Here is a 24743-nt window from a genome sequence, read left to right on the forward strand (position 1 = left end):
TGAATCCTAAATGAAGCATTGTGTAAATGTGAGCGATTGGCGTTGCAGATGCTAATTAGTTGTTTTCCATTTCAAAGTATGCCAGCAGTACGCAAAGAAATTTCTTTCACGAAGGAAAGGGTGCAGGACCAGGGACACCTAGGGACAGCCTGTGGTACTGCACCCTTTTCTTCGTGAAAATAATTTCTTTGTTTATGCTAATACTGGTATACTTTGAAATGAAATAAAAATTAGCATTTGTAATGTCAATAGCTGGTTTCCATTTCAAAGTATGCCAGCAGTACGCAATGAAATTTCTCTGGCGAAGGAAAGGGTGCAGGACGAGGGACACCTAGGGACAGCCTGTGGTATGGCACCCTTTTCTTCGTGAAAATAATTTCTTTGTTTATGCTAATCCTGGCATACTTTGAAATGAAATAAAAATTAGCATTTGCAATGTCAATAGCTGGTTTCCATTTCAAAGTATGCCACCAGTACGCAAAGAAATGTCTTTCACGAAGGAAAGGGTGCAGGACCAGGGACACCTAGGGACAGCCTGTGGTACTGCACCCTTTTCTTCGTGAAAATAATTTCTTTGTTTATGCTAATACTGGCATACTTTGAAATGAAATAAAAATTTGCATTTGCAATGTAAATAGCTGGCTATTTTGAATAATACGAAAGGTTTTGCACTGTAAATCCTCTGAGCAGCCTCCTGTGTGGCTTCAGCAGTGAATATGTAATTGCGGCAGGAAGCAAAGAACAAACCTGCAGTTTGCCCAATATAAGTTAAAAGGTAGGACAAAGTGAAAGGAAATGCGCATCCACGAGGTAAGAATCTTAGGCAGGCTGAATGGAAGTGAAGTATCTTCTGATACAAAGAAACAGTAGGCTGCAAAGACAAGCGGCCGGAACGAGGGAGAGTAGGCACCCCTCCCCCAACCAGATGGCACACTGCAGGCAATTAAGTGCGAGCAGAAGCGGAAGAAAACTGTAGTTAGGCGCCGCTGCCTCGGGACTACACGGAAGTGACAATAGGGCCAACAGCCAACAGAAATCAAGAAAACAACAGCAATGCTAAATTTAAACCAATCACGAGGGGCAGGAGAAATTACACGGAGGTGAAGCCAATATATAAATTACTTTAAGTCTCGCTGAGACAGCGCATGCAGCGCATGCGCTGCCACACGCGAGACCTAAAAATGTACTATTCTTACTCAGTTCAGCAACTCTCATATTCAAGGTGGGGGAATAAAATTGAGTCAGCCGTGACGGCATGTCCCTCAACTCAGTCCTACCCTTCATACGCCACGCATTATTACTATTGCCATGTCCTTGTCATAGTCATTCGGTCACGAGTTTTAGTCCAGTGTCCACCCCTTAGCTTAGAAACAGGAATAGAAGAAAACACCATGCACAGAAAGATGAAAAAAAAACAAGCATTTGAAATTGAATAGGTTTCTAATTTACACAAGACCTAATGCATTGCAAATGGTTGGCAACTTGGCATCACCAACTAGGGGAGAGATGGCGAGCGGAGGGATAGAAGGCACCGACATCGGGAGGGAGGGAGGGCGGGGGAAGGAGGAGAAGGCACTGACAACGGGAGGGCAGGTGGGGTAGAGAAGGCACAGACAACGGGAAGGAGGGCGGGGGGGGGGGGAAAGAAGGCATGGACAACAGGAGGGAGGGTGAAGGGGCGCAGAAGGCACCACAACACTGCCTGCAGTAGGAGAACCTCATTAAAGAAAATAGTGCTGTGAGACTAAAGATGTACCGTGTAACAACCGAAGTAAAGGAGCCTGTTGCCATGGGAGGTGACCAATGAAGAGGAGGTGGTACCAAGGAGGGATTAACAAGCCTGTTGACAAATCAGAAGCCAGCATTTAGGACAGACAATGACACAAGCAAATGGAAAATATGGGTGGAGAGTGGGCAGGGCTTCTATTCGCTACTTCACCACAACAAGTTTTGCAGATCAACGCATGCGCGCTGCCTGTAGGCTCGACCTAAAAAAGACTTGGGCAAGTACACATCCTTGGCATACTCCTTGTTAAATTAATGGAAGCCAGGAGATCCTGGTGAAGGAGTCTAAGGAAAGAGACCAAGCCCTCATTAAAGCCCAGGGACACGCGGGTAGCTGATAATTTGAATCTGTGAATGAACTCAAATGAGCTCAATAGGTCCATAAATGCAGGATAAATAGGGGTATTTAGGTGGTTGCGAGTTAGCCAGTGTTGGACTTCTTTGAGAGTGGCGTTTTGTCTGTGCATGTAGTCTAGTGAGGAGATTTCCAAATAGAGCTGTGTGTCATTTGTGTATAGGTGAAAGGGTAAGTTTGCTTGGTTGAGAATGATGGTAAGGGGCTCCATGTAGATACTGAATAGTGTAGGCGAGAGGACAGAGCCTTGGGCGACACCCTGGGTGATTAGCATTGTGTCAGAGGTCGGATTGCTTATTTTTATTTGTTGGGAGCAGCTTTGTAGAAAAGATGTGAACCAGCTAAGGAGCAGCCCTTCCGCTCCAATCCCCTTTTGGAGGAAATCCAAGAGTAGCTTGTGATTGACCATGTCGAAGGCCATCGATAGATCTAGGAGTATGTAGGAGCAGACAGCATCAGTCTGTGTCCAGGGATTTTTGCAGGTCATCCACTATGTTCAGAATGGCTGTTTCTGTGCTGCAGCCCTTTCTGAAGCCTGACTGATGAGGGTCTAGGAGTTTGTTATTGTTGAAGTGTTGGTTTAGTTGTGATACGACACATCTTTCTAGGGCTTTGGCTAGGAAGGGAAGGTTAGAGACTGGTCTGAAGTTGTTGTCATTCAGGTCAGCTCCCGGTTTTTTAAGGAGTTGCAGACTTGGCCAAGTTTTAGACGGTGTGGCATCCCTCCAGTCATCAGGGAGCTGTTCATGATCCTAGTGTAGAGTTGTTGATAAAAATTTACAAATTCTTTGTTTTCCCTCTTCAGCTTTCCTAATGTCCCCTTGCTGTTGTGGATTTCTATTCATCTCTTTTTAAAAAGTCTTAACTAGTCCTTTTTTCTTTTTTTCAGGTTGGGTCAGTGGAAGAGTATCAAGGTCAAGAACGGAGGGTGATCATTATATCCACAGTGCGGAGCTGCACAGACTATGTCAAGCTCGATGCAGATTTTAATCTAGGATTTCTGAAAAACCTCAAAGTAAGTCTGGCTCTCATGGTTGTGCAGTGGAGGACTTGTATTCAGCTGTGTTTTCTCAAAGGAAAAGTAGAGTAAAGAACATTTTTTAAAAGGCATTCATGCTACTTCTCAATCACAAAGTTGTTACCTTATTTTAAAATTCTGCTAAGGACGTGGCTGCAAATGGTTTATGAGGAGTGGGAGGTAGTGTATTTGAGGATTAGACAGGAAAAAAAATCTAAAGTAACTAATGTTGGAGGGAAATTTTACTAGAACTGGTGGAATAAGTGACCCGCATTGTCAAAGCCAATATGTCCTCCCTTTGAAAGGCATTGGCTAACCGTGTGCCTTTACCAATGTTTGTTATCCGTGCTGAACAGCATTGGCAAAAACAAAGTAAAAAAAGCTAGCTCTGGCATAATAACCTTTGTGCACACATGCATCATGCACTCTTCAGAATGCCTATCTTTGGGCAGTAAACTGAAAAGCGTGCAGCTGTGAAAGGGCATTGTAGAGAGAGGAGCCGCCTAGTAGAACACGTCATCTGCTGGTCCTCCAGGAAAATAAATGTTGTGCAGGGGAGCGACAAGAGCTGGAATGAGATGAGCAATTTAGAAGAGAGTGCCCAGCAATACAAGGCAGAGAGGCGCAACAGAGGAGATTGGGGGGCCGTGGTGGGCTGTGGCGTGTTGTAGGGCAGGGAGAGTATGGGGAGGCAAAAGACGAGTTGGGGGAGCAACATGGAGATCATTGTGGCCCTGACATGTGAGGAGAAAGTAGCGAATGGAAAAGAGCACAAACAAAACTTGTAGTCCCATGGAGTGCTGAAAGACCAATGTAGCTCCCTTAATGTAAGCAGGGGAAGCAGACAATGTATCCAACTAGGAACACTGTACCACAGATATTCTTCAAGGGAGAGACAGACACCAGAAGCAAACAAATGAGATTGACAAAGCCAACCATTCACGAGCAATGGGCTGACCCAGAGTCTGCTATACGTTTTGCTACTGGACACAATAGGTCTAAATGTGTCTGTAGGCAAGACCTAAAAAAATAGCAAATTGGGAGAAAACATCCAACAATTGTTCTTCGAAAAAACTGTGGGTGGTCTTTAACAGTGCGGGATTAGGGAAAATCGAGCAAGGGAGCGCAATAAGCAGGCATGAGATGGATCGCAGAACAGCGATGGCCACAACATTGGTGTCGGAACGTGGGATGGAGCGGCGCTTTTATGTGGTTATAAATGAGGTTAAGGCAGCATGTCTGACTTGGAGTGGTGCGGTGTATGGCACTGTTGGGGGATCATGGTGTTGGTCATTGTACAGTTCATACTGGTGTCAATGCTAATCAGTAACCGCCATTTATGTATAGCTAAATATTTAGCTGATCTCTTTTGTGTTTAATTGTGTGATCTTGAAACATTTGTGAATAATGCTGGTAAGGCCCAAGGTGACTCAAGCTGGTTTAGTCATGATGTGGCGCAAGACATGAAATCTGGCTTTCATTTCAATGAGTGCAGCAATGACCTGCCCATGAAATCTGGCTTTCATTTCAATGAGTGCAGCAATGACCTGCCCATTGGGCGCTTCCATTTCAATGAGTGCAGCAATGACCTGGCCATTGGGCGCTTCCATTTCAATGAGTGCAGCAATGACCTGGCCATTGGGCGCTTCCATTTCAATGAGTGCAGCAATGACCTGCCCATTGGGCGCTTCCATTTCAATGAGTGCAGCAATGACCTGGCCATTGGGCGCTTCCATTTCAATGAGTGCAGCAATGACCTGGCCATTGGGCGCTTCCATTTCAATGAGTGCAGCAATGACCTGGCCATTGGGCGCTTCCATTTCAATGAGTGCAGCAATGACCTGGCCATTGGGTGCTTCCATTTCAATGAGTGCAGCAATGACCTGGCCATTGGGCGCTTCCATTTCAATGAGTGCAGCAATGACCTGGCCATTGGGCGCTTCCATTTCAATGAGTGCAGCAATGACCTGGCCATTGGGCGCTTCCATTTCAATGAGTGCAGCAATGACCTGGCCATTGGGCGCTTCCATTTCAATGAGTGCAGCAATGACCTGGCCATTGGGCGCTTCCATTTCAATGAGTGCAGCAATGACCTGGCCATTGGGCGCTTCCATTTCAATGAGTGCAGCAATGACCTGGCCATTGGGCGCTTCCATTTCAATGAGTGCAGCAATGACCTGGCCATTGGGCGCTTCCATTTCAATGAGTGCAGCAATGACCTGCCCATTGGGCGCTTCCATTTCAATGAGTGCAGCAATGACCTGGCCATTGGGCGCTTCCATTTCAATGAGTGCAGCAATGACCTGCCCATTGGGCTGACTCTTTGCTAAAGGTTTCTGCTGCAGATTTTCGATTTTCCTTTTTTCAAAAAACAAATAAGTCCAGCCTTGGAATGGCTGATTTGGAAGTTCTGATAATGGCATCATCTTGTTTTGGTTTGTGATGGTGGTGGATGAAGGCGCGGTTTTTGAAGTTATGAGATGAATACATAGAGAGATGAGGACCACTGGCAGAACTGCTGCCGAAGCACTGCGCGCCGCTATTCTGAGGTGTGGATGCAATGTACTCAACACTTATTTAAAAAAAGCTGCTACAAACAATGCCCGGAGGAATGAAAAAAGTTCATGTGCGAGGACATCTGTGTTTGCTCATTTTACTAGATTTCCTAGGAGAGACTATGCCTTACTTCTTAAATAAGTCGCAGCTTTTTGCAGTACTATCCCCATTCCTAATTTTCCATTCATGGAAAGTTGTCTAATGCAGAAATAAAATCTGGAGTTCAGTGGTATTAATGGTAAGTCTTTGGAAAGTTGCATTGCATGGCCCTGCAATGTACTCGAATGGAGAAAAGATGTTCACACTACGCAGTAAATTGCAACGAGTCCCAGTTTGTTCCTGTTCCAAGCTTTACCCAGCAAGCGAGGTTGACCAGAGGTCTATAAGTTGAAATAGATGCACGCTGGAACAGCTTAGGATCAACATTTTGGTGATCTCATAGTTCAGTTTCTGACCAAAGTTTGATGAGATGATGATGAATCCCAGAATGGCTTCCTGGTGTTGGCTTATTGGATTAGGTGGTCTGAGCTTCGTTCAGTGATGGTGTCTGCCGGTCTGTTCCCACCAAACTGACCAGACCCAGACCATGAGTTTTAAGGGACGTACGATATTGCAAAAAACGCACTAGATTCTTGTTAAGGGTGAAATACGTGCAGACAGGAAGAGTGGTTCTAGAGCTGCTATTTGTGGAAAATAGTCTATTTCACCAATCAAGAGCGTAATGGCTTTGTCTTTTTGTATCCTTCTTTCTGCAGAGGTTTAACGTCGCAATAACCAGAGCAAAGGCCCTCTTGATAGTGGTGGGAAATCCCATTATACTCGACAAGGATCCCAACTGGTCCAGGTAAATACCAATGATCATTTTTTCCAACTTCTTAATGTGTGGATAATCTACACCTTTGCATTTAAGTGTGTGTGAACAATAGCAACAGGGTTTGCCCTGGCAGCATTAGCAGACTAACCTCAAACCCTTGACCTCAGGTAAGTCTTACTTACTGTACTTGACACAGTGATTTTTCTTGACCTTTTATGATCACTCCATCTTTAACAAACATACCTGCTGCTTCATCAGTGCCTTTATCCCAAACTCTCTCAGATATATGTATGCGTATATGGCAAAACACTGCGTAGCCTGAAGAATTCAGGGTGTGTGCTTGAAGCACAATTGGAAGGCAATAGTGTGTTGCTTGAGTGTTTAGTATATTGGATTGTTCCCCCTACAACACTGGCCACCTTCGCATTTCATTCACACCTGTGTGTAACTTTCCACATTTTAATTATATCTGTACATTTACATGGAACTATTAAAATTTGAAAGGAAATCTTTAGGGTGTGTTTCAATGTGTTTTCTGGCCAAGTCTAATCTAGGACTCAGTTAGGCCTCGAATTCATGTTTGTAAACCAGGCTGCTGACTTTAAACATTGTGTGTTTTATTTATTTTGCTATTGACACCGAACACACCAAGATATGCACTGTTTGTTTTGAATGACATGTTCTCAAAGAACTCTCTGGAGGAAGTTTTTGCTACTTTTCAAATCTCTTCCTGCTAGCAGACTATATTGCATTCAATCACCCCTCCCAAATGACAGCCCCCCCCCCCCATGACAGTCTGTTATAATGGGCGATCAATAGTCATTGAGTGTGATAGTGTTGACACGGTAGGTTTATATGACGTTTTTAAATGACGTTTTGTGATTTTCTGCAAAAATAATATTTTTGCTCCCACCATGCTGACGTAGCAGTTTCTGTAATTTTCTATCTTGAAATTGACCATATAAACCCTTGGATTTGGAGGTGAGATGTACGGCTTGCAGTTTTTACTAGGGACGCCGTCCCTTTTGCTATTGATTTGCTGCACATATAAACCTAGTCTTATTTTCCTGATTTTGCTCATTATTGCAGAGTCCTGTGACGGATTGCCTTCATCGCAATGCATTTCATTGTACTTTGGTTGATTTAATGAGACTACTACTACTGCATTCGTATTTCTTCAGTATTCTGTTTTGTACTGACATTTTAACAAATGTACATGTTTTTCTTAACTTGTGATCACTAACTCCCTTTATGGGGCAAGTCCTTTCTCACTGACTGTATTTTTAAATGCCATATTGAATCTCGTCTCCATGATCCTATTGTCTCGAGATTCACACCACCCCCTCCCTGCAGTCTGGCTGCCTCGCTCATGTTGATCTAAGACAATGGCGCACTCACACCTGCCACCTTCATTTGTGGTGTTTCTGCATTGGGATTGCACAGTTTAGCACTCTGAGCCTGGGTGATCTTGAAGGAACCAGGAGCAACGGGCACCGGGCTGCTTGTGGGCTTGGAAGCCATGCGCAAGGTTTAAGGTATGTGGGCTTTCTGGTAAAATATGGATAGACCAAGAGCTTTTTGTTTGCCTATTATAAGTTGCATATTATTGTTCTACCTGGATGATTAAACTGGGCAGTTTAATTTTACCCTCCCCCTCTGCTTTACTTTATTTCAAATTCTTGGAAGTCCACTCTTTTCTGGCCGGCCCTCACTCTCTCACCCATATATACTTGTGGATCTATTATTCTCCCAGTTGTCATTTTTCCCAACCCTCTTTGTGTACTTTTTAATCTAGGATTGGCCAGGTTTATACTCCAGTTTAGAGCTGCCCATTCATTTCTAAGCCAAGATAGGGGTCTTCAAACATCTGCTGGGGTTTTAAACCGGTTCATTTGCATATCGAAGTTACCTCACAGTGCGCACACCTTCTTCAGCTTGGCACTTTCTTCGGTGCTACCTGAGAAGAATACCCGGCCCATCTCAAAATGGATTCTGAATTATTCTCAGTTAAAAGTGAAATTTTACAATTCTACCACACTGAAATGCGCAACTTTTCTCTATTCCTCTTCGTGCCTCTGTCACATAAAGAAAACCATGATCAATATCCTATGCAGTGAACTTAAACAGTACATTTGCATCCAAATTTAGCAATTTAATCCAGCGTTAAAATCACGGGCCTTGAATTGAATGTAGGTTTTCTTGTGCTAACTTCTGCCATGTTGAACCACTATGTAAACTACCAGCGCAGCTCCGGTCATTTGTAATACATTGACACAATGTGCACTCTGTTTTAAAAACGAGATAGTGCACACAAAGCACTCCCTTAAAAACTCGAGAATGATACTAAGAATTCTTAATCTCTTCTCTACTCATGTTTAACAAAACAAACTTTGCCCGCACAATCAGGATTCTAAATACAACTCTTTCAGTCAGTAAAATCCTGTTTATCTAGAAACGTCTATTCTCAACATTCTTCTACGTGGGAATGCACAGCTCACTAACAACATTTAGGAGGCAGGAAAAAGCGCTGTGCTTACGAGCGTTAAGCTAGTTGGCAGCGTGCGTGGGACCAATGTGCATCATTTATATAAGGGCAGAGAGACACCCCAAGGTTCATGAAAAGGAACTGGCCAGGTTCTGTTTGGGACAGTGACGGTAGGAATGTCTGCTACACCCATGGGTAAACTTTACATTCTTAGGTCTCGCCTAGCGTTGCAGCACGCATGCGCTGCTCACTCTGCGAGGCATATTGCAGCAGGGTATGTTTTAGAAGTAGAGTGGAAGCCCCGACCATATTTTTCATTGGCTGGCGTCATCGTCCATGGTAAACGCTGGCTTCCGATTGAAAATGAGGCTTCTTAGTCCCTCCTTGTTACCGCCCGTCTCCTTTTGGGACTGCCCATCAGGACTGGATCTTTTACTTGTGGCATTATACTGTGTCCTTCATTTAGTCAGTAAGCACTATTTATTTTTTTATTCTGCTTTGGTGCGCGCCCAGATTTATGGTTTGTTATCTCAGCTGTGCCTCTCCCCGGGTCAGCTGATTCCCTGCCGCTGAGCTGTGTGTGCAGAGTTTAGTTCACGAGGACTGTTTCAATGGACAAACTTCCGTGAGGGCGTAGTTTATGGACCGTGGCACAGAAATGGAACTGGAGGGGTGTTTCACGTCATGCAGTATTGCACGTGAAGAGAACGAACTGTGGGTCTTTTGCGCTGCCGGTTTCTTTATGATTTACATTTCAGCTTCCCAATGCAACTCCAAAAGTTGTCTTATCCATGTTCCTATCGGTTGTCACCCTAAAAGACGTGAGAATGGTTTGTCCAAACTAAGCAGGTCAACTTGGAACTCAGCCCCATCTCATCTGTGAAAACAATAACACGGCAATTGCTCTGTCACGGCACGCGTGAGACAGTTTTCATCACAGAACACACGAGACACAGGCCCCGCTCAAGAGACTCGTCGCTAGACAGTGCGCGAGGCCGTCTGCTCCCCCCCGCAAGGCATCACTCGGTGCTGCACGAGGCCCCACTCTCCTCCCTCGTGTGCCCCACAGGGAAGCATGAAACACTTATGAGCCATAGAGAGGTGCAGGGAGACTGCGAGAGCCCCCGCGAGGTCCCTGGCAAGGCTCAGGCACCGCCGGCCCCTCCCCTTGCCGGAGCCCACCATGGACTAGTGGGTGACGGTGGAGCGGGAGCTGGAGAAGGTGCTGCATAAGTTTTCGGGCCACGGACAGCACAGCTAGCAGAGCCTGGAGGAGCTCATCGACTACACGAGCGGTCTGCGCCGTGAGATCCTGCAAACAGCCAGTGAGATCTGCCTGTGCGCCGCCGCGACCCTCACACCTTTTATCCATCCCTATACCCCTTCCCAGAACATAGAGCACTGAAAGTCCGGAGGCCTTAAGGCCCAAGACTCCAGCGCAGGGTTTTTGCTGCTAAGAACCTCCAGTCTTTAGGCATGCGATGTTTTGTGCCTTACAATCATTAATCGTATGCCTAAACCAGTGCTTCAAATTGGCAGATACTGTCCGGTACCAAGTACCTGCACTTTTTTAATTTGAAAGGGAGAATACCTGCACTTTACAGCACTACTGCAGTATATCTAATGGTAGAGTATCGGCACTTCACTTAATAGTGAGTACCTGCACTTCTGTATTTCCCTTGAAAGCACTAGCCAAAACGTAAGTGAGACAGGAGTACGTTAATCGATGAGACATCCAAGTTTTAAGATTTGACCTAAGATTGTTTCTAAAGCTGTTGGCCTGCCGAGTTCTAGTGATATTAAGCCCATTTGAAGCTTCGGACTCAAAAACAGAATCTTTTGACTAAGGTTAAAACTGTGAAACTAAAGTCCCATAAAAAGAAGAGGCCATCGCCTATTATTTAAAAGTCGACCGCGAGTTCTGTGACTGCATGGTCTAAGACCCGCAATATCTTGTCCTGACAAGCCTGAAATTTATAGTAATAAGTCATATGGTTAACTCTAAGACCTGACAACCACGGATCACCAAAGCTTTTTAGGCATATGTGCTTTCAAACTATTAGATCCTTGTCCCTTTAGACGCATTGGGCTTCTGAGAAATGAAATACTTGCACTTTGATACTTAAGATCATTTAAGCCGACATACCAGCCAGACGACCAAACTATGTTGAGTGAGGTCTTTGAGAGTCTGGACCATTTAAGCCCCAAAATGCCCTAGGAAAGTGTGTGACTTGCGCTATAAATCAATACACTTTGAGAGACCCTGTGGTCATCAAGTTAGTCTGATCCGATTTATCTAAAGCCAAGAGCCTCAAGGACAGAAACATTGGTATACTTGGTATACACCTTAACGCTCGTTTCGCTCTAGCCATCAGGAGCTTGCATAATTCCCAAAATCAACAGAACCCGTGGTGGTGGTGGTGCAGATCAGGGCATATAAATTCTCTCTACTTCCACGGATAGAGTAATTTCACAGATACACGCACATACACTCACCATACGCTTGGGCCCATTTCACTAACATACACTCAGATTACTCTATCAATGCCAACCATGGAGAGAGAAACCTCCTAAACACCCTGCATCTACAGTAAGGTCAATGAGACCAAATTGACACTGTCTTGAGTCATGATTTAAACAACAATAATCACAATAGAGTACTCAATAAATGACAAGAAATAACCACCAACACTGTATTTAAAATAATGGTATTTTATCTAAAATTAGTTCAAATGGAAAGTCTATCAAAACAAAATCATTATTCTCATAGTTACCTATTCTAGCTAAATGTCATAAATGGGTCAGGACAGGTCTCTCAGTAGAAGTCTCCCGAGTCGCCGTCCTCACAGCATCGATCCTCACCAACGCAGGTTTAGGAAGAAGTGGCCTTAGACTACTAACAATAACTTATAGGCTAACAATACTTATAGGAAATCTTTCAAAAATAACGCAACATAAAATGTTCTGAATATCCGTTGAACCGCTGAGCAGAGCGAGCAGGAAAGGATGTAGCATCGCTACATTTGGAAAATCTCCGCTCAGAAAAATCACAAAAATAAAAAAGACGGAAGAAGGAAACTCGAGTTTGCAAATGTAACTTTTGTAAATGTTCTTCCTCTGAACCATAGCGAAACCATCACTGTAATCACAAAGTTCATTGTGGCTCTCTTTTCCTCCAAGGTTATTTGGACGATTGCCTGGAGTCGCTGTCATCACGGAAACTTTCAAAACTCCAGCAGAAGCCATAGTCAGGTGACTTTCAACAAGGCCTCTCGTCATCTCATTTCACTCGAGCACAGGCTGTAAACGGCAGCCATTTTCCCTTAGGCCAAAACGAACCATCTTAATTGAAAGAAACACAAACAACGTTACTGCATCATCGCAATGATTAAACAGTGTTATTCCCACTAATTCCCTTATGTGTATGTAATTATCTAGCCTTTTGCAACATATTTAAGCATTAATACACGTTATTTCAAAAGCGGTTTGTGCTTTAAACAAACAGCACTTAGCAACATTCATTTAATTAAACTGGCACATTATTATTAAGCAACATATATGCATTCCCACGTGTAATTTCTCTTGTTAATTGTGTTGGTTAGACAGAATTTTCACACAAAACGAATAATTAATGATTACAAATTAATATTTTAATTCTCAACATATAGACAAAACTGGAGCTTAAAAACCCAATAAATTTTCAACAGAAAACTCTGCTCCAGCAATCCCCCTTTGGTGATATTATCACCAAATAACCCCAAAAAAAAAATTTAGTCCCATTTTAGGAGAAATTGAAAATGTCTTTTTTCTTTTTCACAACACTACACACCAGACTCCCTTTCATCATCCCTCTTCGTTTCCAAGTAAACACTCTCCCTCAATTCTTCTAATTCTATTTCTTGTTGATCTCTTTATGACCTTTTATTTCTCTTTTCAATATTTCTTTTGATTAATTTCTTTTTCCCTCCCCTGTTTTTACAACACAAACACCCCAATCTTAGTATCAATAAAGCAACAATTACACATGTTAAAGGAAACAATATCTTACCTATAATAGTACTACCTATTTTTGCAATAAAACTCTTAACAGCAACTATTTTATTAGCTATTTTGGTCCAGATACTTTCAGCTTCCAGTGGTACTAATTCTTCATGCAAATCAGTAATATTTTTGATATAGACCTTTAGGTCTTTGCTTTCATCAGGAATGTAAGTGCAACAATGTTGAACTTTCAGCATTCCACAGACCCCACCCTCCTTGGCCAATAGAATATCAAGGGCAAGTCGATTTTGCATAGACATGGCACGTACGGCAATCATCTCCGTATTCACCAAAAAGAAACCCTCCAGCGGTATTTGTCGATAAGCGATCCACCACTGTTGACAGTTTCCTAATTCCATATGCATTCAAAGAAATTCCCACTGCTGGAATTAAAGCTCCAAAGATATCACCTACAATTTCAGACCAAGTTTCTCTCTTAAAACGTGTTAGTAAATTAATATGTTCTACATCCTCTATTCTATCTATATGAAAGATCTTTGGAAAGACCAGGCCCACATAACACGTGCCAAACCAATGATCAGGCAACCTGTAATAAGCCTTGTTCCCACAAACATAATACACTCCTGGGAAAACTGGATCTTCTCCTCCCTTGAAACCCCATCCTGTTGCAATGAAGTATGTATCATGACACTCACTAGTCCCAACAAAATATGTATCATATTGGGATCTCTTTCTTGTAATACATAACTTACCCTTCTGTGGTGCATCTAGAGCTAAAGTTGGACTAGCCCCATTTCTCAATTCTTTCCCCATCTCAATGTCCCAAATTGTCTCACTCACTTTGTATTTCCCTGCCTTTTCATGCATGCTCATTCTCCTTTCCTCTACCATATTTAGGAAAGCCTTCTCCTCTTCTTTCAAACTGCAAGTTAAATTGTTCTTAAAAATGTAATCTAATGTTAATTCTTCTTTTTCAATAAAAATCTCACCAAAAATGTTAGCTTCTTTAGCTGGATTCAGCCTTTTGTTCATAGGCAATTGCCCAAAAATATTATCTTTGTTAGACATCACATAATCTATTTTCCCTAACAAATAAAAAACACTACTCAACACACTACATGAAATTCCATACGTAGCTGGTAAATGGTGATAAGTAACACCCTCTGAAACGGATGCAGGTAACTGCATACATACGTAGCAATCCCTTACTTCCATTGTCTTCACGTATTCATATAACAATTTTGAAAAAACATTACTAGAAAAATCATTAATTGACCTATCTTTATGTATGTAAGTATTACTAATTCTAGTTGGAACTACTTTCTGTGAATTCTTCTCTACATTAGTCACATTCTCAGTGTGTATCTCAAATGTACCTATTGTAACTCTAAAAGTAACTAATAAAGCTAATATACCCCATAGTGCATTAATAATCATGTACAGCAACAGCACATTCTACACCATCTTTTCAAGAAGGCACATCTACTTTGATTATTTTCTATGTTAGCCATTTTACTACTTTGACCGTGTCTTTTGACTTCGCCTCTACTACTCCACTACTGGAATTTCTAAAACTCTGGATTACTTCAAACAATTAATTTTCAGACTTTCTTCTTTTCACTTTTCTCCAAGTGATTTCTTTTGTTCACTCAATTTGGATACTCATCACTCTTCACTTCATCTTCTTCAACATCAAATTGTATTAAATCTCCAACATCATCCTCAGTACCCGACTTTTCTCCAATGTCAGTCAAGATTACTTTCAGGATTTCACCTGTATCTTCCTCAACCACTTCACGTAAGGTCTCCTCTGGATTTCCCTGACTTTCTGCCTCTTCACCTTCAGACAGTGCCACGTACGTCCATTCCGGCGACCTATACTTCTGGTTAGGTTTTCTTATCCTTTTGATCTCCTCTGGTTCTTTCGACTCTTTTCGTTTTTCACCTTTTGCTGAATTCTGACTCGACACCTCATTCACTTGTTCAGCTTTCGAGGTATTTGCTCTTGTCAGTCTGTATCTCAGCCTCTTTACTCTGTTATTAGGCCAAAGATCTCCTTTCACAACCTTTTTCGGTCTTGTTTCTTTATTATTTCTTTCTCCAATCCAAGTTCTCTTTCTCAGAACTCGACCCTCTGATTTCTCATTCTCACTTTCATCCGATTCTGTTTCAAATGCCTCTTGTTCTTCAGCAGTTTTCTTTCGCTCCACAGTCTTTTTCACCACTGTTTGAGACTTCCCTATTTCTGTCCCTCCTCGGGTCTCCAACACGCAATCTTCTTGCTGTCTACTTGTCCCTTCACCTAGCTTATCAGGAATGTTCCCTACACCTCCTCGGGGGTCTTCCGCAATCTGTCCCTCTCTATCTTCTTCTAACCCTGCTTCTTCAGGTGTAATCTCAAGTGGATTTTCAACCTCCTCATCTGATTCAGGAGTAGTCTCTGCGGAACTGCTCTTTTCTCTTCTTTCTTCTCCACTGCTTGTTAGAACTTCAGGCTCTCTCACAGAATCTGATCTCCCTTTTGAAACTCTCAATGTTTCTCTTGAAGCTTCTCCTGGAAAGAAAGAATCACCTGACTCTCTTTCTCCTTCAGCTCTTTCAAAATTCCGATTCCTTCTCACTGGTTCTGTTTCTTCATCATCACTGGAATCTGACTCTTCAAAATACTCCTTACCAGTCCCATCTTTTGGGTTTGGAACTCTCAGAGTATGACTTGCATGTACCCAGTTTTTCACACCAGCACACTTCACTGCAGTTGTCGTAGTCAGAATGACTTGTCTTGGCCTTCCCCACCTTGGAACCAAGCAATTTCTTCTTCTGTGCACTTTAATCCTCACCCAGTCCCCTGGACTCAGATCATGAGCTTGCTTCTTCTCAAGTGTGGTAGCTTCTCCTCCAACCTGGTGAAACACAGAATGAACTGCGCCAGCCAGGCCTTTACAGTAATCCAAAATCATGTCATCAGTTATTGTCATCAACTTATTGACAGGCACAAATGCATGACGCATTGCACGTCCCATCAAAATCTCGTGTGGACTCAAACCAGTAGTTCTATCTGGAGTAGATCTAATAGTCATTAGCACTAGAGGCAAGACATCAGGCCATTTCATTCCAGTGGCTAAACACATCTTACCAATCCTGTTCTTGATTGTGCCGTTCATTTGCTCCACCACGCCAGAAGCCTCTGGTCTGTAAGCACAATGTAACCTCTGCTGTATGCTCAATGCTTCACAAATCAAACTCATGAGCTCATTATAGGAGTGTCCACCTCTATCAGACTCAATCGTTACTGGAAACCCGTACCTAGGAATCCGCTCTCTTAACAGTAACTTTGCCACTGTTATTCCATCATTTCTCCTAGTCGGATAGGCCTCCACCCACCTCGAGAACAAACAGACTACCACTAGAACATACCTCAATCTGTTCACTTGTGGCATTTCAATGAAATCAATCTGCATTCTCGTAAAAGGACCACCTTTTCTGCCTATCGTTTCCAGACTCACCACTGTCTTTTTCCCAGTGTTAAATTGCTGGCAAATCAAACATCTTTGACAAATGCTTTCTGCAATCATCCTGAACTTTGCATTGTACCAAGTCTGTGTAAAAGACCTGATCTTCGCATCCCTTTCTTATGTGAGGGTGGTTATGGTCTTGGTGGGTGGTTTCCCACTTCTTTGTGTTGTGTGTAAGTCGTCCTGCGCTTCACGTGTTGTTCTGTGTAAGTCGCCCTGCGCTTCAGATGTTGTATGTGTGTAAGTCGCCCTGTGCGTCACATGTTGTCCTGTGTAAGTCGCCCTGCGCTTCAGATGTTGTGTGTGTAAGTCGCCTTGTGCATCACGTGTTGTTCTGTGTAAGTCGCCCTGCGCTTCAGATGTTGTATGTGTGTAAGTCGCCCTGCGCGTCACATGTTGTCCTGTGTAAGTCGCCCTGCGCTTCAGATGTTGTTGTGTGTGTAAGTCGCCTTGTGCATCACGTGTTGTCCTGTGTAAGTCGGCCTGCGCTTCAGTTGTGGTCGTGTGTAAGTCGCCCTGCGCCTCACTGTGTGTATCCTCTATGTGGTCCATATTGTGGTACACGTGTATGTGTAGTGTTGGTTCACCCTTGTTGTCTGTTTCTGGCCTCGGGTGTTTGTCGTCAGGTGTGTTCACCTTTCACTACATGTATTTCAAATGTTCAGGGGGAAGGATGGGGTCACTGCTAGTTTGACAGTTTAAGTCTTCCCCAAAGTACGCAGTGTTAGTCTGCGTTGTTATATGTTGTAATAATCTTCATGAGGGAGGATGGGTGAGGGAGGATGGGTGTGTAGTAATTCACTCAGAATCCAGTTGAATTAAAGTGAATTTATTGAGATAGCAGGACTACACAGCTCTTGAACTGCCAACCAACTCCAGCATCTGTCACTCTCCCAATTGAATTATAACATTCTAACAGTGACATCATGAGCTGACATCACACACACATAACAAGAAGCAAGAGAATAACTCAGGCTCACTTAACATTGACTACAGAATATAACATACCTCCCTTCCTTCTGGCAAACTAAACTAAACACTAATCACATTATACAATACAAAAAAAACAAAACACTAGTCACGAAGTCTGAGGAATACCACGAATTCTGGAACTTCTCCTACGTTGACCTGAAAGTATTTTGGAAGATCCATAAGCTTTGCTTGACACACTAGTATCCTTAGAACAGGTAAAAACTTTGCTTGACGCACCTGACTTCTTAGAAGACAAATCAGACCTAGTTTTAATAAGTCTAGACAAATTCCACCAATGACCACCCTCAACCTGGGCAACATTGTTATAAATACGAATGACCTTGACCGGATGTCCAAACTTAGAACATCCCTTCTTGATGTGTACAGGACTCCTAATACGTACAAAAGCACCCACAGAAAGAGACCATTTTTACACTTTTCTTTTTGTCAAACCATGCTTTCTCTTTTTCTTGAGTATTATCAGAATTTGTTTTAACCTTACCCATGAGTACCTCAACATCACACAGTGAGTCCACCCACTTTCCCATCCAGCCTGGACGGAAACTCGTATTGGCCTTCCTACCTCTTAATAACTCAAATGGAGAAACCTTCGTAGACGAATGAGGTGTAGTTCTATAGAACCACAACATGCTCTCAAGAGCTTTGTACACATCATGCCTTCCATTAACAGCCCACTTGACACAATCACCAACCACCCTGTTCATTCTCTCAACGAGACCATTAGTTTGTGGGTGATACAATGAGCTTTTGAGATGCTTAATCCCACTGAGCATAAGAAAAGATTCAAACTCTTCACTCAAAAACTGTGTCCCATTGTCAGAAACCAGGAATTGTGGGAAACCTTCCCTCAAAAATATGTCCTTGAGAAATTTGACCAGAGATGAAGAGTTGGCCTCCCTGACAACCTTAATCTCAGGCCACTTGGACGCATAGTCCATTACTACAAAAATGTATTTCATACCCAAAGGAAGAATCATACGGCCCCATGATATCAATACCCACTTTGACCCAAGGTCCCGAAGGACATTCAATAGGGTGTAAAGGTGGAGTTGAGACCTTCAAACTCTTCTCAGATGTCTGACAAACCAGGCAGTTTTCAACTATAGTGGAAACCTCAACATCCATCCTGGGCCACCAAAATCCTGACGGACTCTACGTTTAGTAAGAGTGATGCCCAGGTGTCCCTCGTGGGCCTCTTTAATAATGTTGACCCTCAAGGAATGGGGTGGAATGAGCTTGTCACATCTCATCAATAAGCCGTCTTCTACTGAAATCTCTGACTCAACTTTCCAGTACGGTTGTAACAATGCAGACAACGATTTCTCACTCGGCCACCCATCCTTGACAAACTGGCACACTTCTTGAAGAAGACAATCATCCAACAATGCTGTCCTCCAATCAGACTCTGAGCCAACAGCAAGGACCGGAATATCTATTGAAGCTACCAAACAATCCTCATTATCCTCATCATTTAGATCTTGAAAACTGGTCCCTTCACTGTGTTCACTGCTCTGAGGAAAACGAGACAAAAAGTGCGCCCTGACATTCTTTCCTCCAGAAACATGACGAATATCAAACTGATATTGAAGAAGTTTGCTAACCATTCTTGTGATTCTTGGAGTGCAACACTTACTGGGTCCCGCAGACAATATGGCAACCAACGGTTTGTGATCCGTTAACAACTTAAAACGTCTACCCAAAATGTAAGGTCTATATTTTTCTATAGCCCATAGACAAGCAAGCAGTTCCCTCTCGATCACAGAATACTGCGTTTCTGCATTGCTAAGCACCCTTGAAGCAAATGCAATAGTATTCTCAACATTTCCATTCTGTTGTGTAAGTATTGCACCCAGACCCTTCTGACTGGCATCAACAGTTACACAACACGATAGATCTGGATCAAATGGGGTGAGAGCATCACTATCTCTTAAAATTTCTTTGACTTTGCTGAATGCCTGGTCACACTCGACACACCACTCAAACTTCCTTGAAAACTTTAACAAGTCACTAATGGGCCTAACTATTGATGCGTGGTTTTGAATAAACTTAGAATAGTACTCTAAGAGCCCCAAAAGAGACTTTACACCTTTTTTATCTTCTGGTACAGGGGCCTCCAAAATTGCATCAATCAATCCCTGCCTAGGCTTTATACCCTCTTGAGTCAACAAATGCCCAAGGTATTCAACCTCGCTACAAGAAAATTTACATTTATCAGTTTTGAGTACTACTCCACTCTTCTTGAAGATTTCAAGAACTTGTCTGACAATTGAATCATGTGAATCATTATCCTTAGCGTAAATGAGGACATCATCTTGAAAGACAATGACACCCTCCACACCTTTTAACATGTTTTGCATGACCCTTTGAAATACAGATGCCGCGGAGGCTAATCCAAACGGCATCCTCCGGTACCTAAATGTACCAATAGGAGAAACAAAAGCCGTTAATGCACAAGAATCAGGATGCAACTCTATCTGATGATAGGCACTAGCCAGGTCCAACTTTGAAAACACACTAGCCCCTTTAATGGAAGTGAATAGATCGGATATTCTTGGCAAAGGATGGGAGTCAACCCAAATCTCTTTGTTGAGTGACCTAAGGTCCACACACACACGCAATTGTCCGTCCCTTTTACGAGCGACAACCAAAGGAGACAACCAAAGAGAGGACTCCGTGGGTTCGATAATACCTTTCTCACAGAGTGTCTGAAGTTCTTTGTTAAGATCCTCACGAACACTAAAAGGAACCCCTCTAAGTTTGTGCTTTACTGGGATAGCTCCATCTTTGACAATGATTTTATGCTTGAAACCAGAAATTTTACCCAGTTTGTCGCTAAAGACAGAAGGAAATTCATTTTTCCACTTAGTACACACTCCATCAGAAGTGACAAGCAACACCTGCTCTTTAGCTCCTGGTCTTAAAATCATGCCAAAAAGACCTTGGTGAAACCACCCTAAAATATTCAAACCCTTAACTGCCACATAGATTTTACCCCTTATCATTCTTCCCTCGAAACTTAAGAAATCTTCAATAAAACCTAGCAAATCAATTTTCCGTCCTTCATACGAGACTGGTGATCTATCAGGAGGGAACAAATCTCTGTCTCCCCAAGTTTCATGAAATAGTTTCTGGGTAATCATTGTGATTCTAGCACCAGAATCTACAAGAAGGTTAAGCTTTTTATCACCCACAACTATTTCAACTATTGGGTCAACACAAGATGAAGGATCACCCGTTAAAGGTATATGTGTTTCATCGACAGCACATGCATCATGAACAACAGAGATAATATCTTCATCTGACTCGTCAGCAGATTCCACCACACATGCTATCGATTTTTTCTGAAATTTCTTCTTGAGGCAAACAGATGCAAAATGACCCATCTTTTTACAATAATTACACATAGAATTCAACGCTGGACATTTCCCACCCTTGATGTGTGATGCATTACCACATCGTAAACAAACATTGTTAGGTATAACAGAATCTGATTTGCTATTAGCAAAATTCTTAGAAACATTTTTCCCAACTTTCCCCTTATCCTTCTTTACACCACCAACAAAACTGACTTTTTCAACTGGTTTATCATCAAGCTCTTTTAGTGACACCTGGGAAGTCTCGATACTTTTAGCAATCTTGATTGTTTCATCAAGAGTAGGATTGTCCATGGAAAGTAGTTTCTGCCTAATGTGTTTGTCTTTCCCATGACATACAAATTGATCGCGAATAAGTTGTTCTGAGAAATTTTCAAAACAACATACTGAGGCCAATTTCCTAAGAATAGAAATGTCCCATCTACATCCTCATTTTCAGCCTGCTTTACGCTTGAAGAATTTATGCCTTAACACAATCAAACTGGGTTGTTTGTCAAAGCGGGTCTTTAGTTTGGCTACCGTAATAAGATATTCATCTAGCTCCTCCCCATTGTCTGGCAACTCAGGTAGATGTTTAAATATTGATCTACCCTCAAATCCTAAGGAGTGTAAAAGTAGATACTTTTTCCTTTCAGGACGATAACGTAGTGCCCCTATTGCACCCAAATAAGTCTCGAAAGCATCGAACCAGACATCCCATTTGACAGGAGGTTCACCAGGAGTTTCCAAAAAGGCAGGAGGAGCATTGATTGACTGCATACTTGACATGTTAAATATTAGTTACACAAACACCGGATTGCATATAAGATACAGTTTGCAGAATTCCACCAAACCTGTATATGTAAATATTAAAAAAAAATATTTTCTTTTTTAAATGTAATAACTAACAGTAAATTGAAACCTGTTTAAAGAAGAAAAATAAGTTATTTGACAGTAAACATAAACAGAAGATAAACAAACATGTTAAAAAAAAAACTTTGAATGTGTACATTTCAGTCAAATGGTTGGCAAAGTAATCCTTCGCGCGTGTGATTGACAAAACAAAGTTCACACGTGGTTGGCATGTAAGCGTGGTTGGAACAAATGCATTCAGAAAGCAGTAGTAAAAGAAACAATCAAGCTTCCATGGCTTCTAAACTTGCTCTGTGATGTTCGCGTGGTCAGCCAATGAGCGTGGTTGAAGCAAATGCCTTCAGGAAACAGTAGTCAAAGAAATAACCAAAACTCAATGGTTTGAAGACGTGGTCTGTGACGTACACTGTCAGCTGGATATTGACGGACGCTGTTGTCCGGGAAACACAACCACAACAATGTTTCCAGGGTACTTTGAAACTTCGATACTAGAAGACGTGCTTTGTGACGTCCGTTGTCCCGGATACGGTTGTCTGGGAAACACAACAACCAGGATGTTTCCAGGGTGCACTATGACATTGATATTTTAAGCGCATGCTCGAGTGAAAACCACAACATGGTGCGCGTGTAAACAGCTCGAGTAATCCCTTGTGCACATGCGCGCGTAACAGCCGACGTGAAGAATGGACGACACGAGAAGCAAACGCTGCAGCAGATTCAAAACAACACAACTTGCTCGGTCCGGACACGCTGAGGTAGCTCACACGAAGCAAAACGTTAGCGCTCCCAAATTGTCTTCAAACACTGAGCATGGTAAAAGGGTGAAAACACTGCAAACTTGGTAACGCAAGGCTGCGAGAGAACAGAAACAGCCTCTCTAACCAGGCTTCTCTCTAACCAAGCGCCGGTATGGCGATAATTCCAAAAAGTCACGCACACCTCCAAATAAAAATATTCAAGGGATACTCACAGGTCCTTGTCCTTTAGAGATATCACTGGTACTAGTCCTTTGGAGATGGTGAGAATGAGGACACAGCAGACAGCAGAAGCTTGCCCTCACCTGAAGTAACGGATCGTAAATCAGGAATAGATATCCAGGATCGCAGGAAATCAGGAGACAATTACTGCGGTGTAACAGCAGTGTTAGATGAAGTATAGAAATCCATCGTGCAGGTAAAGTTGAATTTTTAGATTTGAAAACTGGAAGGTCTTGATAAAAAAAACGATATATTCGATAAAATTTTTAGATTTGATAGTAGATTCTCGTGGGTTCTGCTGTGTAGTCAACTCGTCGCCAAATTTCTGTAGTAATTCACTCAGAATCCAGTTGAATTAAAGTGAATTTATTGAGATAGCAGGACTACACAGCTCTTGAACTGCCAACCAACTCCGGCATCTGTCAGACTCTCCCAATTGAATTATAACATTCTAACAGTGACATCATGAGCTGACATCACACACACATAACAAGAAGCAAGAGAATAACTCAGGCTCACTTAACATTGACTACAGAATATAACACATCCCTTCCCAAATGTCCCTGGCCATGATACATCCTTGCCATTGTTGACAACATAGAGTTTGGCATGACTGGTCTACCATCTCTATAAACCCAAACATGATCTGTTTCTCTTGGGGCACAACCTGCCTTGATCCAGTCTTTCTTTTCTTCTTTTCCTGCCTCATCCTGCAACTGTTTCACCTCATCCCATGTTTCTAGGACATTAGTAAACATCACAGAACAAAAAGACATTTCCCCTTCTCGTTCCCTATTAATCGAGTGATTATTTTTAGCACAATATTGTGCTATATCGTTTGCGAAACGATTTCCAAGAGTTACAAAATCATCTCCTTGTCCATGAGCAGCACATTTTACAACTGCTAATTCTTTAGGCAGCTGTATCGCCTCAAGTAATTTTCCAATCACTTCAGCATTCTTTATTGGAGTCCCACTCGACGTCAAGAAACCTCTCTGTAGCCAAAGCTGGCCAAAATCATGCACAACTCCAAATCCATACTGACTATCAGTCATCACAGTCACGCTCAGATCTTTCCCAATTTTGCAAGCTTTCGTCAATGCCACCAAGTCAGCAACTTGTGCAGACTTCACTCCTTTCAATGGTGAAGCTTCCATAACTTCTGAAACCTTGCACACTGCATATGCTGCACTCAGCACACCCTCATCATTTCTCAGACATGATCCATCCACAAACAGCACATGATCACTCTCAGGCAATGGAAGATCTCTTGTGTTTGGTCTCGGTTTTGTACAGTAATCAAGCACATCCAAACAATTGTGATCATCTTCTGTCTTTATACCCACACTTTCATTATCTGGCAATAATGTTGCTGGATTCACATTCACACATCTCTCAAGAGTCACATTTGATGCTCCCAGCAGAATGACTTTCTCATATTTAGTCAGCCGACTATGTGACATGTACTGAGTTCTGCTTCTCGTCAAAAGAATTGCCACATTATGAGGTACGAATACCCATACAGGATATCCCATTATGATTCCCTCACTCTGTTCCAGACTTCTGCATGTTGCAGCTACAGATTTCAAACAACCTGGTAAACCTACAGCTACAGGGTCAAGTGTCGATGAGAAGTACGCAATAGGCCTTCTCAGTTGTCCATGCTTCTGGATTAACACTGAAAGTGCACATCCATTTCTCTCACTACAGTACAACTCAAACTCTTTTTCATAGTCTGGCATACCCAAAGCAGGGGCTTCACACATTCTGCTCTTCAACTCCTCAAATGCTGCCATTTGTTCTCCATCTAGTTCCAATGGGTCTTTCATCTCACTTTTTGTCAGCTTAATCAGTGGCTTTTCTATCAGGGAGAAATTACTAATCCACTGACGACAATAACCCACCATCCCCAGAAACATCCTCACTTCTCTCTGGGTCCTTGGGGCTCTCATTCCCCTGATAATTTTGATCCTGTCATCAGTCACCTTTCTCAGACCTTTTTCAATATTGTGTCCAAGAT

At 42.5% G+C, this 24743-nt stretch overlaps 1 protein-coding gene across 8 annotated transcripts in view; it reads left to right on the forward strand.

Annotated features, from left to right (window-relative positions):
- LOC146869330 (RNA helicase MOV-10-like) overlaps positions 1 to 24743 on the forward strand; it is a 614726-nt gene that overhangs the window by 508052 nt on the left and 81931 nt on the right. For all 8 annotated transcript variants that reach the window (XM_085650280.1, XM_085650264.1, XM_085650271.1 and 5 more), the window contains 2 exons: positions 3030 to 3155; positions 6470 to 6558. In XM_085650280.1, coding sequence (XP_085506406.1) covers positions 3030 to 3155; positions 6470 to 6558 — 215 coding nt within the window. The remainder of the gene's footprint in view (positions 1 to 3029; positions 3156 to 6469; positions 6559 to 24743) is intronic.

The sequence above is a fragment of the Triturus cristatus genome, chromosome 1_1, assembly GCF_964204655.1.
Source record: "Triturus cristatus chromosome 1_1, aTriCri1.1, whole genome shotgun sequence".
NCBI classification, from domain to species: domain Eukaryota; kingdom Metazoa; phylum Chordata; class Amphibia; order Caudata; family Salamandridae; genus Triturus; species Triturus cristatus.